General features: G+C 36.3%; 1 protein-coding gene across 1 annotated transcript in view; it reads right to left on the bottom strand.

Moving 5' to 3' along the window:
* Positions 1-2,229: 2,229 nt before the first annotated feature.
* Positions 2,230-17,346, bottom strand: part of arrb2b (arrestin, beta 2b) — a 43,497-nt gene continuing 28,380 nt past the window's right edge. The window contains exons 3-15 of the mRNA XM_056268655.1: positions 16,881-16,941; positions 15,169-15,213; positions 14,836-15,032; positions 11,783-11,842; positions 10,200-10,267; positions 9,510-9,645; positions 7,638-7,722; positions 6,454-6,526; positions 3,893-4,030; positions 3,626-3,709; positions 3,457-3,533; positions 2,680-2,734; positions 2,230-2,591 (exon numbers count right to left, since the gene is read on the bottom strand). Of these exons, the coding sequence (XP_056124630.1) occupies positions 2,498-2,591; positions 2,680-2,734; positions 3,457-3,533; positions 3,626-3,709; positions 3,893-4,030; positions 6,454-6,526; positions 7,638-7,722; positions 9,510-9,645; positions 10,200-10,267; positions 11,783-11,842; positions 14,836-15,032; positions 15,169-15,213; positions 16,881-16,941 (1,173 nt within the window). The 3' untranslated portion in view covers positions 2,230-2,497. The remainder of the gene's footprint in view (positions 2,592-2,679; positions 2,735-3,456; positions 3,534-3,625; positions 3,710-3,892; positions 4,031-6,453; positions 6,527-7,637; positions 7,723-9,509; positions 9,646-10,199; positions 10,268-11,782; positions 11,843-14,835; positions 15,033-15,168; positions 15,214-16,880; positions 16,942-17,346) is intronic.

The raw sequence follows: 17,346 nt of genomic DNA, 5'->3' as shown, positions 1-17,346 counted from the left end.
CGGCGGCTAGTTTGGAGTGCATACTCATGTGCATACTACATACAGATGTTAACTGGTTTATAAATCTATCATATAAATAGATACGTGTAGAAACATCACAAAACATAATTTATGCTAAACTTAAAGCGTTTATGTTTAAAAAAAAAAAACCTTTAAGTGACTTTTCCCCTATGTAATGATCTGCCTTTACTCGAGTCGCAGAGTTACAGACACATGGCAAACCATAAATAAAAAAATGTTAGATAATAACATCTTCCCATCGAATTAAAATGCATTTTATTGGCTAAAATGGCATTGCTTATACAGTATATTTGAATTCATGTCAATGATTTAAAAACTTAATTTATAATCAGCCCATCAAGTTTGGACACATTTGACTGAATTTATGTTTTTCATGATATTAAAAACATTGTGATCTTAACGTGGATTACTTGGAATTGAATTTATAGACAAATAAAAATGGCTTATCAACTTATTTACAAAACAAAACTTTAAAATGTTTGAAACTGATGGGCCGTATTGGAACTTTTTCAATAAACAATCCAGGATGGACTATATTTTTGTATATTTCACTAAACAAATGTTTTAAAAAAATTACTAAATCATAAAGAATAGGTGTGAATGAATAAGTAAAAATAGACATGAAATGTTAAACGTGACAGTGAAAGTAACTTGTACATTAATAGACAATTTCGCTAATTTATCAGGTTCATTTTCAAGCTTTCATTAAAATAGAAATTGGATTTAAAATAATATGTCCCTCATTTTTTTGTGATTATAATTAAAATAATTGTTCTCAACAACTGTTGACTTCAATGTGTTTGTGGGTGTTATTAAGTACTGAAATTTGTTGGATAATGGGTAGCGCTGAAGTTACCAGCGCAGCTTGTATTCTGCACTAATGACTCTTAAAGTTATAAATGTAATACATTTCCATTTGAAAAAATCCCATAAAATAATGCTAAAGCATTTCATATTCTGCAGAAAACAAAACAAAAACCAAGACAGACATGACCTCTTCTTCAACTGAAGAGCACACGAAAAGGCACATCTAAAGCAAGTATGCACACTGGCATGGTTGTATGGGTGCTTTGTTTAAAGCAATCCTTTATTTTAGAGATAGCTTTTTGTCCTTCAACGGGAGCTCCACTTTGTTCACTGCAAAATGTTACTTCCTTGTACACATTGTAACATAAGTAAATTTGCCATTGTTCAGTAGTAAACTATGTAGAATGTCATAGGAATGGGCTGATCCTGGGAGAACGAGATAAAAAGTCAAATTTCCTGGAAATCATGCTATAAATGCGATTTTAAAATAACCATCATCAAAATATTTCTGGCAGTCCAATGGTTACATAAACAGTTTCTGTGAACTAAAACAAAGAATTAGCATGTGATTTTCAACCAAACTGAGTTTAACTTACAAGCAACATTATAAATCATCACATTTTGGCAAATAAAGTTTGGCAGGCACAAATAATGAGGAATTACATTGTGTGTGTGGCACATACAGAGCCTGTCCCTGTCCTCTTGTTGTATCTACAAGCTAATTTCGCACTGTTGATTTGTAGCAGTGTATACATATTCTACAACTCAACATGTGGAACAGATGCTAAAATTTACAATAAGAAACCAGACACTTGTGTCCCAATGCACTTTGCCAACTATTCTTTCACTAAAAATGCCACGTCCTTAATTATTCGAGTATTGCGTGCACTATAAGTGCACAGAAAAGTGTTACTATGTAGTCTTGTATGATATGTATACATTTTACATAACTATAACATAAAAGCTGCTGAGCAAGTATGGATGGATTGGATTACGGGTCTAGGAAAATGGAATAAAATCAACACCAAACTCAAGTTCCCTATGGTGTTTTGGAACAGTGTATGTACTGTACAATGAAATAACATAGAACATAATATCATAATTACATAGCTATTAATGCCCACTTGATATATAAGTGGGAATATGATGACAAAAAAACAAAATGAAAGGAAACAGAAAGGAAAAGGTAAAGAAAGAATGAATCACCCCTGAATCAATGGACCCTTTGCCCACCAATAATACATTGATGTCTAGATGACCCATCTAACATCAGTTTCCTCCCATTCCTTCTCCCTCAATCATTCTAACAAATAAGCACCCTGGTGAAGTGGTTGATATGACCAGAGAAACAGAGGCTAAAATGGTGTGAAAAGGAGCTGACAAAGAAAGAAAGAAAGAAAGAAAGAAAGAAAGAAAGAAAGAAAGAAAGAAAGAAAGAAAGAAAGAAAGAAAGAAAGAAAGAAAGAAAGAAAGAAAGAAAGAAAGAAAGAAAGAAAGAAAGAAAGCTCTGACGATATCAGTAAGTGCTCCACTCTATCATATGGGCCCAGTGGAGCAGAGGTATAAGAGTACTGGCAGGTTGACACCCCACCCCTGTCGCCCTTCCTTACAACCTCTACACGGTGTCGCGTGTGTGTGTGTGTGTGTGTGTGTGTGTGTGTAGGGGCCGTTAGCAGAAGTGGTCGTCCTCCTCATCTTTCATTCCCTTCAGCCTCAGCCTTGCAAAGTCCTCAAACACAAAGTCATCATCCTGTGAGAAATTACTGAAGACAAAAATAAATGAGAGTTATGTTATGCAAACACACATAAGCAAGAATCTCATTCTATGAAAGAGACACACAGCTAACTCACTTTGTTTCAAACTCTATGAGGTTGGCGTCCACAGGGGCATCTGTCTCTGGCACAGCTATGGAGGAGGACACAGATTAGAAATGAAAAAAAAAGTCATGAAAACTGTGCAAATGGAAAATAAAAAAAATGGAAAAACATAATTAAACCTTTGTTTTAAAACATCTGTTAAAACATAAGGTCCAAATCACCAAGATGATATGGCACATCTTTGATATGACTCAAAAGTGAACCATGCTACAAGTATCATGTTCACAGCTAGCATGGACAATGCTAGTTTATAGAGACTCATATTTTTATATACACATATTCATAGTGATCCATAAAATGCTTACATGTTTCATTAAAACAACTCTGCATAAATCTAACATAATAATAATAAAATCAATAATACAAGCATTAATAATAATAAAACACAAATAAAACAATAAATACTACTACAAGTGATTATTATTATGATGATGTTGTTGTTTTATTGGTATAGTCTAATGATTATTTAGTTATTGTCAAAAAGCAGGCAATAAAAAAAACAAAAAACAATAAAATACCAATTATCAGAGATTAAAAGAAATATGTTTTTTTATATACAGTATAATTATATATTTATATTATTAAAATGCATTATAATAATAATAATAATACATTATTATTTTTCTGTTTTATTGTTAAAAAAAAAACAAGTTATCAGACATTTTAAAAATTTGTATCAATAATATAAATATAAAAAAAAAAAGATATATACACACACACACACACACAATGTCAAACTTGAGATGTTACCTGACTGCGGTCTAGAGTTGGGCTGTTCGGAGGGCTTGGGGTGCATCAAGACAAAAGGCAGCTCCACTGACACATCACTAACAACAGACAACGTGTTTGGATTAAGTCTTCTGACGTTCTGTACAAATATAAAGTCTGAAGTACTTCTGTGTCAAAAGGACATACTCACCCTCCACGAGACACCACAAGCTTGACTTTAACTCTGTAGGACACCAAGATTCCCAGGACCTCCTTATTGGACATATCCTTCACTCTGTAAGCACAGGGAAACACATACTGAGCACACAAAACTGTTTGAGTGGACACATGGGTTAGGTTAAATTTATAAGCACTAAAAACTCAAAATGTACTAAAGCCTATACTGTATGAATTGCCTTCTTTTCTGGCAGCATGTAAAAACAAGCATGTTATGCACTGTGAGCTGAAGGCCACTTACATGGTACTGGAGGCCAAGTTGGTGTCTTCATGTTTTAGCTGTCCATCCAGAGCAAGACCCCTCTTCTCTCTGTTATTGCACAGTGTGGGGGTGAGGGTGTACACCTTACAGAACGTGGAACTGGGTGACACCTGGTCACTGAAGACGGCAAAAACACAAGAGAGTGAGTATTGTGATTCATGCATATCAGAAAAACAAGCATTGACTATATTGTGTAACAATTAGATTAATTGATTAATCTTCAGTACTAGAAATTGGTTTAAAAAAAAAAGAAAATTGTGGCAAAATGCATTTTAGGATAATTCGAGGATTAATGAGAGGTACAACTGTTCTATAGTGAGATAGTTAAGACTGTAGTTAGACTGTTCTATAGTTAAGTGAAAACCATTACAATTAGTCAACTGAAAAAGCTGAAATAAAATAAAATAAAGATAGGATTAATAAGCTTATAAATAAAATAAGCTTAAGTACTAAAAACCCCAAAATAGTAGAGAAATATAAAATAAAAAAAAGAGAAATATTAAAAAAAAATACTATAACAGTATAATACTAAAGCTGTCAGACATATTACATTTAAGGACACCTGGTTCAGTGATGCCTGTCAAATAATAGAGACATGTCTGTGTGTGTGCCGATCCATAACAACCTCAAACAGCACCTTGCATGTGTTGGATCATTAAGCAGCACTTCGGCTGAGTTTTGAGAAAGAAAAACTAGTTTGACAGACTGTAAAATGTGATTTATGGGGACATAAACAATGCTTCAGGATTAGAGATCAGGAGAACATATGGTGAGGAAAGGAAAGACAACATAAAAAAAAGAGGAAAGAGGAAGAGACATGTACAAGGATCTATAGTATGCTACCTATACATGACTGAGAGGAAGTTATAAAAGCCGAACAAAGGGAAAACACCTGGGTCATTCAAGGTTGACGCTAACAAAATAGTAACTAGCCACTGATCTCATTGGTTTCAAATGGATGAGCGCAAAAAACAACAGAGCGCGGCTGACTGAACAGCTCCGGACTAGAAAAAAAGCCTAAAGAACAGCTACGGTCCTTGTTTTGGGGGGTGAAAGAGCAGCACGGTCTCATCTTGTGGAGAGGGTGGAGAAAAGGGTCCAAGAGCCATCATCGACAACTAGGGATGGGCTCAGGGTCACAGGAGCCAGAACGAACAGTTAGATATGAGACTCACCATGATGAATGTCGACCCACAGACTTGCTGTAGGTGTCGTGGGAGTGAAGAACCACATCAGTAACCTGTAGTACTGAGAGAGAACAGTCTTTGTCGTCCTATCAGCATTAAACAACTAGTGACTAAGAGGCGAGATTGGACCATCATGGGGTTGTCAGCAGCGGCATGAAGGGATCAAGGCATTTGGCATCATGTCAAATGAGGGATGCTACTGTAAAATGTCTGTATAACCACTACAGAAAGGTTGAGAAGGTCATAGACCGGTACAACTTGAAACTATTAACAAGGGAGTAACTTTTGGGTTTTGGCAGGAAAAAGAGCAAAGCTGTACAGTGGAGAATGAACTGGAGTTTCCACGGGGCGGTTGGTCTCACAAACATGGCTTTAGCTTTAGCAACAACAGAGCTTGATTAAATCGGTGAGGATATGACAGAGGCACCTGTACAGTAAACTTTAAGTGCTATAAACAGTGTTGTGCCTGAACGCGTTTAATGAACGATAGTTCATGAACTCGTTCATATTTTGGGCGAACGTGAACTTAACGTACCGTATTACTGCCTGATGAACGTTACTGTGAACTCGTTCATTCTGGTGTATGTGAACGCACGCTCTCTCAGTTTAACTTCGTTCAATAGGGTGCCAGATTTCTATAGAGCCTTCCAGGCGAAACCCCGGCTAAAACACACCGTAAACAGGCCTTAATATGTAGCGAAAAAAACCCCCAATCTGGCAACACAAGCCACCAGTGTGGCACCGCGGCCGCCGCATGCGTCATCAAAACAAAAAGCAGCATGTAGTCGACAAAGCAGCGAGCGAGGAGGCGTCGTATGATCATTTAAACAAGTTTTATGACAAGGTCAGTGAGGATGGGAAAAATCTTACATTTCTGTGCAAACTTTGCTCGTCGATAAAATAATAGCTATCTGTGGTTGTATATGGGCTGTGGCAATAAAAAAAAAAAAAAAAAAAGCTCGTGGCAAAATATGGAAAAAAAGAACTATAAACTAGCTCATTTTTTGAAGTATGAACTATGACCTGAACTAGTTCATTTTAAAATTTGTGAACTTAACTTTGAACTAGCTCATGTAGAAAATGAACTTTCCCAACACTGGCTATAAATCTGTTCAGACCACACATTTGTGAGATGCACATTGAACACATTCCTACTTCACAGGAACGAAGGCATTGAGGAAAACAGCATGAAGTGATGGCATGTAAAATTAGAAGTAAAACACAAAATGGGAGAGGGGAAATGATAACAGAAGAGATCTTATGAAAAGATGATGGAGGACTCAATTTGAGGGAGTTGAAGAGAGAGACAGAGAAGAGAGCGAGATGGAGAAAGTGGGACGGAGGGCTACTCACTCGGCTTCTACCTGAGCCACAGGACATTTGTACTGTGCGGTGCTGAACAAACAGATATCGGCATACTGTCGCACTGTGGGGAGAGAGCAGGGATACACAGCAGGGTTACCAGGGGCGGGAGGGAGCATAGATGAAACAAGCACACAGACAGGACAGCTGACATTCACACTAAACTACAGAATGAACACATCAGCACAAGAGGACCTGAAGGATAAACTCGAGAAAAGATCTAAACAGCACAAGGATAGAAACACATTACAATCACATACTCATGTACACCATTAAAGTCAACATGAAATTAAAATTAAATACACTACCTTTCAAAATTTGGGGGTCAAGAAATTAATACTTTTATGCAGTACACATAATACATTAAACTGATCAGGAGTGACTGAAAAAGACATTTATAAAGTTACAAAAGATTTCAATTTCAAATAAATGCTGTTCTTATGAACTTTCTAGTCTCTATGTTAGATAATAAGAAATGTTTCTTGATTACCAAATCAGCATATTAGAATGGTTTCTGAAGGATCATGGGACACTATATATTTTTAATATAAAATATAAAAAATGTTTAAAGTCAGCATTGGTGAGCATAAGAAACTTCTTTCAAAAACAATGAAAACATCTTGTAAACCCCAAACTTTTGAATGGTAGTGTACCAGATTATTATTATTATTTTTTAAATATCCAGTAAATATATTTAGTAAACATTAATAGATATTAAACATCTGGTTTGACTGAAAAATTTCATTACGGAAATAAATTAAGTTGTGAGCACCATTTCATGCTACCATTCAAGTTTTGATACACAAACTACAACCCCAGCACAGAAAAAGCATCATTTCAGTGCAAACACACCAGTGAGCTACTAAGATATTTGAAATTCTGTCACAAATGAATAATGAAATGGATTCATTGTGAAGTTAACAACATTAATCAGCAGTAAACATCTGTGAGTGCATGAGATACAAATGCAGGACAAAAGCAACAGGAAAGGAAAAGGGGAAGAGGAAAGCTAAAGGATTTAATATAGCTGATGTTAGCAATTCTAAAGGCAACTTTAAAACATAAAAACAAACACAAAAGCTAAAAATAACATTGTGTTTTTACTTGTAAGCTGTAAAACATTGTATCATTTCCTCTAAATACATGTAATAAAAACGATTAAATGTTCACCTCACCAGAGATTTTAACTCGTTTAACTGTTTTGGTGGAGTTGTTGGTGACATGGACATTGACACTGATAGGTTCACCATGGTAGTAGAGCTGAGAAGGAGAAGGAAATCAAATACTTTTTTACTTTTTAATAACTGTGAATTGTTTAACATAATTTGCTTAAATTGCACATTTGTTCTTTTACACACTTGACACAAACTCCTTTTACTCACTCATTCGCTTCGGTTGAATAGTGCTTGTATTGTGCAACATTTTAGTCATTCCTGCAGGTTTCGCGCGCACCACTGATCTATATAAATGGCGCTCTCATAGAGCCGCCTCTCAAACAGCTCGCGAGTACCAAATTTACTTCTTCTTCATAGCTTATTGCGCTTAAATGGTCAAATACATAAATAATTGTCAAAATGTCCATCTTCCTGAGTATTCATGTAAATACAATCAGTTTTGGAACGTAAATAGTTGTGAGAAAAATGCATGTTGTGTTGTGTAACAGTATATTGGATCCGTGCATAAGCTCTTAAAGTGACAGTAGCCTAATAAACCTGCTGCTTTCAGTCATGTTAATCAAAAGACAAAGAGACTCTTGTCTCTTGATTGAATAACTTTAGTAACTTTAATTGTAAGCATTCATCTGCATTTAATTTTTACAATGGACACTCCAGTGATTTAGAACATTTGATTACTTTAATTTCTTAGTATTCCTAACGCCCGTTTCACACATACTCCGTGTGCAGTGCGTATGCGGTACAGGAGCAGCACGCGCTATAGTGCTTTCACATATGCTGCGTGCATTTGCAGTGCGCAACTGATCCGCGGCTGTACCACAAACACATTTACTCACTTTTTTTTTTCAAATCATCAATCAAATCAAGTTTCAGCAACTTTTATTTTAAAAAAAATGTGTCACCAGTGCGATTATCTTTGTACACATATCTACACTCTTTAGCCTATTCACGTTTAAACACAATTTAAACAACGTATTATTCAATGCATTACTTTTATATGGATTATATGTTAAGTTGCTCAAGCAAGTGGTAACATATTTAACCATGTACTTATAGCCTATTAAAATCACAAACATTTTAAATTAAAACTTAAAATTGACAAAAACAGCAGACTCATACTTTTTCTTTTGCTTAATTTAAATCTTTATACAATAAATCTTGCATGTCACAAATAACTTGTTTTTCCACCTCAACGTATGAGACGATCGTCGTTCATTATGTGGCCTTGTTGAAGTAAATTGTAGCTTTCCTTGCTTGGGTCTTAAAGTAAAAAGATGACTGTGAAAAAAAGTAGTAGGCTATTTAATTTAATGCATTTATGGTGAGATTACTACATGTTATTAAATTAAATGCATTTATGGTGAAATTACTACATATTCAGGTCAGTCTGTGTTCATTTTGACCACGAACCGTGCGCTGTCACTTTAATTCAGCGTTTGCAGCACAGCCAAAATAGACTCGGTGCGGAAACGATCTCTGCACTGCTGTATACGCACCGCAACTGGAACGGATCGACGGACCGCATCCGCGTGCAGTGTGAAAGCTCTAACCTGTTAACATGGGTACGGGAAAAAATACGCACCGCATACGCACTGCAGACGGAGTATGTGTGAAACGGCCGTTAGACCTACCTGAAAAACTTAAAGCCATGTTTATTTCATTTGTCTCTTTATTTTATATATATTTGTGCTATCATTCGCAATTTATTTATTCGTATTTTATTACTGACTGTTGTTTATTTGTAAATGTAGTTCAATGTATATATGTATATATGACAGTTTTCCCCGTGGTATCAAAAAGCGAATATCGATATTTTTTAAGGTATCGTATCGAAGTTGGAAATTACAGTATTGTGACAAAACTAGTTCACACCTCTTTGTCTAGCGAGGCCTCGAGGTGAAGGGAGCGGTCAGACATAAGGAAGCTGCGTGTGGTCTCCACCATTGGCTGCGGCCCAGGCTTCTCTGGAGCGTACTGCACCTTACGAATGACCAACCGCACAGAGTTCCTGTTAAGCAGAGGCCAGTTAGACACAACTTCTGCTGTACTGTCCTAGCAAAGAAAGAAAAAACTTCTCCCTCTGAGTAAAGATGTACATTACAATTCAAAAGGGTGGGGTCTGTAAAATGTTTTTATGTTTTGAAAAGAAGTCTATAATTTATTTGAAGCAATTTATTCCTGTGATGGCAAAACTGAATTTTCTGAATTTTCAGCATCATTACTCCAGTTTCCAGATTCTCCTTCAGAAATCATTCTAATATGCTGTTTTGCTGCTCAAGACACATTAATTATTATCAATGAAGAGCATCTATGTCTTCATTGTCTATCCTTCATGAGTAAAACTATTAATTTCTTTGAAAAGAAAATCATACTGCCCCATAACTTTTGAACGGTAGTGTATGCATCGCTGAACAATATTCGATGGGGGTGGTGGTGGGGTAATCACTACACTGCTAAATAATATTTCCAATATATTGTACCTGATAAGCCAACTGGCCACTCAATGTACTGTATATAAACAGTTAAAAAAAGAAAATAAACTCACAAGGAGCAACACTTTACCGTTTGTGAGTCTTCTCATCCACAGTTTTGGCACAAAATGCCCTGACTTCAAAGTCAACACCACATGCCTATGAGTCAAAATACAAAGATATATTACCACTGAGAAAAAAGAAAAGAAAAAACATTTTAAACAATGTTACACATAGGTGTGCATTACAGTAGCTGAAGGACAGCTTGGTCAAATAGTCAGTCATTAAAGTCGTCATGTTGCGACAGTCTTTTCTTCCCTAATGTGACGTACAGTACTGTCTTAGTCTTAGGCACGTTAATATTTTCCATTAGAAAAAAAACGTTTTTTAGCCAGTTATTTGTTTATTTTGCTGTAGCGTATCAGTAGGAAATATCAGTTTACGTTTCCAAACATTCCTTTTGCCAATCATTTGGCAAAATCATGCTCCACACGAAGATCTGATCTCACCATCATCAAATTCGTCTGGGGTTACATGAAGAAACAGAAAAAAACTGAGATAGACTAAATCCAGAAGAACTGCGGCAACGTCTCCAAGACACTTGAAGAAACCGACCTGCAAATTTACCTGAAAAACTATGCACAAGTGTACCTGGACAAAAGCTTTTTTAAACACAAAGGGTTGTCATATTGATAAATATTGGTTTGATTTAGTTAATAAAAGTTAATTGAAAAATAATATCCATTTATGATATTATTTTTTTTAAAGCATCCTCACTTTATAGCATTTAGTCTGTTTCTTCATTTCAGATGAACTCGATGATGGTGAGATCAGATCTCTGTGTGGATCACACCGGCTGTTGTCAGACTCATTGTGCATACAAAAATCTCACTGGATTATTACAATTATTGGCTAAAGGAATGTTAAGCCCCTTTCACACAGCGCGTTGATCCCGGGAAATTGCCAGAACGCCTTCTGTGTGAACGCAAACACGACCCGGGATTGATGCCGGGTTGGGGACCTAGTAACATTGCCGGGATCAGTCCCGGAACGCGCGCTGTGTGAACAAAAGCCGTAACCAATGCAGTGTCGTAATAATGACGCTGAAGTGAAGTGAAAGCAGGCTAGTGAAACGGTGCACAAGCGTGGTTTCTCCAGAGAAAAAATCGCAGCTCATAAGCAAACTATACACGCTGCTGAGACATTAGAAAATGTGACATCACATCGATGTCACGTGTCTTTACGGGATTTTTACGGGTTGTGTGTGAACGCACTCTCTAATTCCGGAAAATCACTGGCAATGTGAATGAGCCAAAATCAAACGAACCCGGGTCAAATCCCGGGTCGCTTTATCCGTGTATTTTCCGGAATCTCTGTGTGAAAGGGGCTTAATATTTACTACTCACACACAATAGCAAAAGATATAAATAACTGGCTTAAACCCTTTTTTGTGTGCCTAAGACTTTTTCACAGTACTATATATCTGAGTGAAACTATCTCGAACAAGAACATGTAGTGCGGGACTTGATTTTGTCCATCAGGACTTGATTGTATCGTTGGATTGTTGTGTTTTGCTATTGCTGTGATCTCATTTGAGTTACAGGTTGTCCCACCCTCGTGTCAGTAAACACATCATCAGAGAAAATATTATAAACTATAATGATATGTCATTACCTTTCCTGTGTCCTCTGGGCCGGGCTGTAGAGTCACTGAACAGGGAAGGTTCTGAGGAATCTTTTCAACAAATAAAACGACTTTAGCAAAATAACCTGGTCACAATCAAGAAAATCATTCAAACAAAGTGAATATAAATTTTTTATAGTGTTTCACAAGACAGTTTTCAGTAAATTTATTTGGGTCTGTAAAGTTGTAGGCAAGGCAAGACAAGTTTATTTATATAGCACATTTCATACACAATGGTAATTCAAAGTGCTTTACATAGAAGAAATTAAAATAATCAAAAGAAATAAGAATAATTAAAACAGTTTAGAATAAAAAATAGAATAAAGTACAGTAAAAACAGTCGGACGAACAGTGGCACAGTGCTCATTCAGTAAATGCATAGCTAAACAGATGTGTTTTGAGTCTGGATTTGAATGTGACAACTGTAGGAGCACATCTGATCTCCTCTGGAAGCTGGTTCCAGCTGCGGCTGGCATAATAGCTAAAAGCAGACTCACCATGCTTAGAGTGAACCCTTGGTATTTCTAGCTGATGTGATCCTAATGATCTGAGTGATCCGTTTATATTCAGTGAGCATATCTGCAATATATTGAGGTCCTAGCCCATTGAATAATTTATATACCAGTAATAATACTTTAAAATCAATCCTAAATGTAACTGGGAGCCAGTGTAGAGACCTGAGGACTGGTGTGATATGTTCATATTTTCTGGTCCTGCTCAGAATCCTGGCAACAGCGTTCTGTATGAGCTGCAACTGTCTTATGGTCTTTTTAGGAAGGCCAGTGAGGAGTCCATTACAGTAATCCACCCTGCTGGCTAGGGCTGCACGATTTGGGCCAAAATGATAATCACGATTATTTTGATCGGTATTGAGATCACGATTATTTATCACGATTATTTGTTGATTTTAACCAAAACAAATTTTATTGTCACATAGGCTAATTATAACTGCTTTCACATCCATATTGTGCTACATTCCTGCTAATGTACAACTATGTGCATCAAAATAAAATAGGTCCTCTTATTCACCAAAATTCAGTGCATCTCCTTAAAGGGATAGTTCACCCCAAAATGAAAATTATGTCAGTAATTACTCACCCTCATGTTGTTCCAACCCCGTAAGACTTTCGTTCATCTTCGGAACACAAATTAAGATATTTTTGATTAAATCTGAGAGCTGGATCACTCCTCCATAGGCTTCTTAAGGGATCGAAACTGGCCGGCCCAAAAGTTAGTAAAGACATCGTTAAAAATAGTCCGAGTGACTACAGTGGCTCAATCTTAAGTTTATCAAGCGACGAGAATACTTTTTGTGCGCAAAAAACAAACAAAAATAACGACTTTATTCAACTATTCATTTCCTTCTCTGTGGGCCGTGATATTTCACGTAGTGAAACTACGCAAAGCTTCTAGGTTGTCTGTCACACGCATCACACACATGACCAGCGTCGGCCAATAGTGAGCCTATGTGTGACGTGCAACACAGAAGCGCTGCGCAATATCACTACGTGAAATCTCCCGGTCCACAGAGAATGAATGAAAATGAATAGGAAATGAATAGTTGAATGAAGTTTTTTTTTTTTTTTTTGGCGCACAAAAAGTATTCTCGTCGCTTGATAAACTTAAGATTGAGCCACTGTAGTCACTCGGACTATTTTTAACGATACGATGCCTTTCATAACTTTTGGGCCGGCCAGTTTCGATCCCTTAAGAAGCCTATGGAGGAGTGATCCAGCTCTCAGATTTAATCAAAAATATCTTAATTTGTGTTCCGAAGATGAACGAAAGTCTTATGGGGTTGGAACAACATGAGGGTGAGTAATTACTGACATAATTTTCATTTTAGGGTGAACTAACCCTTTAAAGAATAAATAAAAATAAATAAAACAATAAAGAAAATGTAGCAAAACTTCAACAGGGCACTATTTTACATTGTGTAAATACATTTTAGGAAGTAAAATATAAACTTGCATTGTACCTGCATAATGGATGTGAATAAAACGCGCAAAATATACAATCAATAAAAAACTAATATTACATAACAGAATGTAACCAAATGAGAACATTTCAAGGCAGAACTATGCACTATGGAAGTTCGATTAATGGATGAAATTCAGAGTCATTCTTATTTGACGCTTAAAGAAATGTAAAATGTTGTGGTACAGTGTCAGTGATTAGTTGTGAAATCTTACTGCATAAATTTAATCTATTTAATCCTCCATATGAAAGTTTATGTGCTCGAATTATTTCTATTTATTAAACAATAGTTCAAAACAAGACGTTTGTAGAACTGATTATTGGAGTCCATTAATCGAACTTTCATGCCTCTTATATAGTAATTATATATTACTATGTAGTATGTACCAATTTACTAATGCTCACACTCGGCCTCTCTCGCACACGTTCGAGCACGCTCTTGGACACTCGGTCTCTCTCGTGCACTGTGGCTCAAGGAGGCACGTGATCAGACAGTGGTTTACGGAGCACTAGATTGGCTTTGCAAAAAAAAAAAAAAACTTTGATACGGAGCGCTCTGTGAACGGAATGACGCATTTTAAATATCGCTCGATCACGCAAATTTTATCATGGGAAGCCAAAATCGTGATCGTGATTAAAATTCGATTAATCGTGCAGCCCTACTGCTGGTGATGAAAGCATTCACAAGTTTCTCTAAGTCTTGACTGGAAACAAAGCATCTAATTCTTGCAATATTTTTCAGATGATAGTATGCTGATTTAGTTATTGTAACTAATTACTGTGCTGTGTAAAGGCCAATTCACACTACACCAACAGACGACAACAGACACTTTGTCGGATCTTTCTGTTACCCCTGTCAGTTGGCGTCTGTCGGAGCTTGTTTGTACTGTAATCTGGTGATTGTCCACGTTGGTGCGGTGCAGTGCGAATTGGTCTTAAAAAGGTATCATAAAAGTTCAAATTTGTTTCACTCAAGTTATACACTGAATAAAAACACATGTGTACAGCTGAACATTACAAATACTGAAATATGTAAGTGGGGAAGAAAAGTAAAAGTTAAGAGTCACCGTGAAGTTGAAGGGGTACGCGTTCTGGCCTAGCTTCTTGAGCAGTCTCTCCTGTAGCCGACTGAGCGGTTTGCGCTCCTCAGGCAAAGGGGGAAAGGCCTGGAAACTGGAGATGAAGAGATCCTTTCGGAAAGAAAGGCCCAGCACGTCCAGGTCTTCACGACCATATCGGAAGGCACACGTCAGAGTCACAAACACTGGTAAAAAGGCACAAGGTACAGAGGAGAGAGACCGAAAAATAAACAATGGTTTTGATGAAGATTATTTAATGTTTAAAAAAATAACTTTGCAAGCAACACAAGAAAATGGAGATACAGTAAATCAATGTGTTACCTTTTCTGTCTTTTAGGTATTCTGGGTCAATCAAGAGCACCCCATCTAAAATCAGACAAAATACAGTGAGCGAATAAGAAGAGAGAGAAACTGCAAGAAGTCCCAGTATAAAGAGTACATAACTACTGGCCCCTAAAAAAAATCCTTTGCAAAACCTTATTTTATATTTAGTTTTTGAACTACTTTGAACTTGTTGCCATAAAAAATAAGATACATGTGCTAAACAACGTGTGTGATGGTAGTGGCTAAAGACTAAAAATCTGTCTGCACATGTACATAAAACAGTAATTAAATAAATAAATAAATAAATAATGTAGATTCTCACAAGAACACATTCTGTGTGAGCGGCCCTAAATAACCTCAACTGCAAAATGGGTCGGTATGGACTGCAAACTACAAACTGTTCAATGATTGGCCAATAAAACAAACAATATATTAACCTCCAAAAGCCACTTTATGTAAAGTCTATTTAATGAGTTACACATCTGCCAGAATAATGTCTTTGAAGTTAGAACTATCTTAATTTGGATGATTTATTTATTCTCAGATATAAACTGTGATATGTGATATATGATGAATTAATCAGTCTATCATGTAATTAATTGGATTCATTTTTTTTTTTTTTTTTGACAGCTCTTAATTGACCATTTTCTACAAAAAAAACAGAAAAATTACACTTTTAAGACATAGGACACATAGAAAAGGAAACTATAAAAAAATTAGAAGAAACACTAATGTTGAAAAGTCATAAGTTTAAAATAATTTTTTTAAATTTTTTTTAAAAGAAATTAATCCTTTTATTGAGCAAGGAAGCATTACATTAATCAAAAGTGACAGTAAAAGACATTTGTATTGTAACAAAAGATCTATTTTTCAAAACAAATTTTGTTCTATTGAAATTTCTATTCATCAAAGAATCCTTAAATTACATTTGTATTATATACTGTATTACATTTTCTACCAAAATATTATGCAGCACAACGGTTTTCAACATTTATAATAATAAGACATATTTCTTGAGGACCAAATCAGCATATAATGATTCTGAAAGATCATGCCAGCTTTGTCATCACAAAAATAAATTAAATTTTAAAATGCATTTAAACAGAAAATAGTTATTTTAAATAGCAATATTTCACAGTATTACCGTTTTTGCTGTATTTTTCGGTCAAACAAATTCTGCCTTGGTGAGCATAACCAGATTTTTATAAACATTTTTTTTTAAATCTCATGGACCCCAAACTTTTCAACATTATTGTCTTATTCTTTCAGCCTCCACAGAGGTTTGGATAGAATCACAGTCATAGAGACTATTAACACTATATAAGAGTTATCTTGTACAAGATTACCATGATAATATGTAATACTCCTGACAGAGATAATCTCCCCACACAAACGTAATGAGAGAAACGTCTATATCTCGCAGAATGAAGTCTCCTGTGACCGGCTGCCATGCAACAGGGAGAGAGACGTTCCCTCAACAGGGGGGATATGAAGAGAAACCAAAAATCTCACAGTAACATTATAGTTACTATAACATTATAGCAGGTAAGTAGGTAAAAAAGCATTAAATAGGTAATTAAACCCAGTGTATGTCCATTAACATCAACTGACTCAACAAAGACGCAGATGTTACCAAGGCATGAAAGGAAGTCGATTGGTTCAACAAAAACTCCCAAGATGTTTTGAGTGGGAACTCCCATCTGACTTACCTACAGGGTCCACGTGATCTAGATGATCCACAAAGTCCCTCTTCCCCAAGTATACTGTGAGCTAGAAAAAAGAAAACCAGAGACATGTTTGGGAAAACAGCACAAGTTTGAACTTGCTACACAAAGACCCTAGAGATAACGCAAAAAGCAAGTGGTGCCTCTATCAAGGAACTCACACACACAAACAATTTAATAAACGGCCTAAGGCATGCCACACTAACCCCTAGATGACCTACTCCCTTCCTGAAGACAACCCTTCTAGACGGCGTGATCTCCAAACACACATCCTCCACATGCAAAACGCTTTCCATTACAGAGAACGAAAGCGAGAGATGAGATGAGGGGATAGAGAAATTAGGTAGGAAGGCAGCAGCAGGGTGGAAATAGCCCGAATGCAAGCCGAGAGAAAGAAATTATAGAGGAAATAATGCTGTGATAACCAACACTGTGCTGATAAAGAAATAGT

The sequence above is a fragment of the Rhinichthys klamathensis genome, unplaced genomic scaffold (genome assembly GCF_029890125.1).
Source record: "Rhinichthys klamathensis goyatoka isolate OS25496 unplaced genomic scaffold, OSU_Roscu_1.1 h1tg000275l_1, whole genome shotgun sequence".
Classification (NCBI taxonomy): domain Eukaryota; kingdom Metazoa; phylum Chordata; class Actinopteri; order Cypriniformes; family Leuciscidae; genus Rhinichthys; species Rhinichthys klamathensis.
This window is presented reverse-complemented; position numbering and strand designations above follow the sequence as displayed.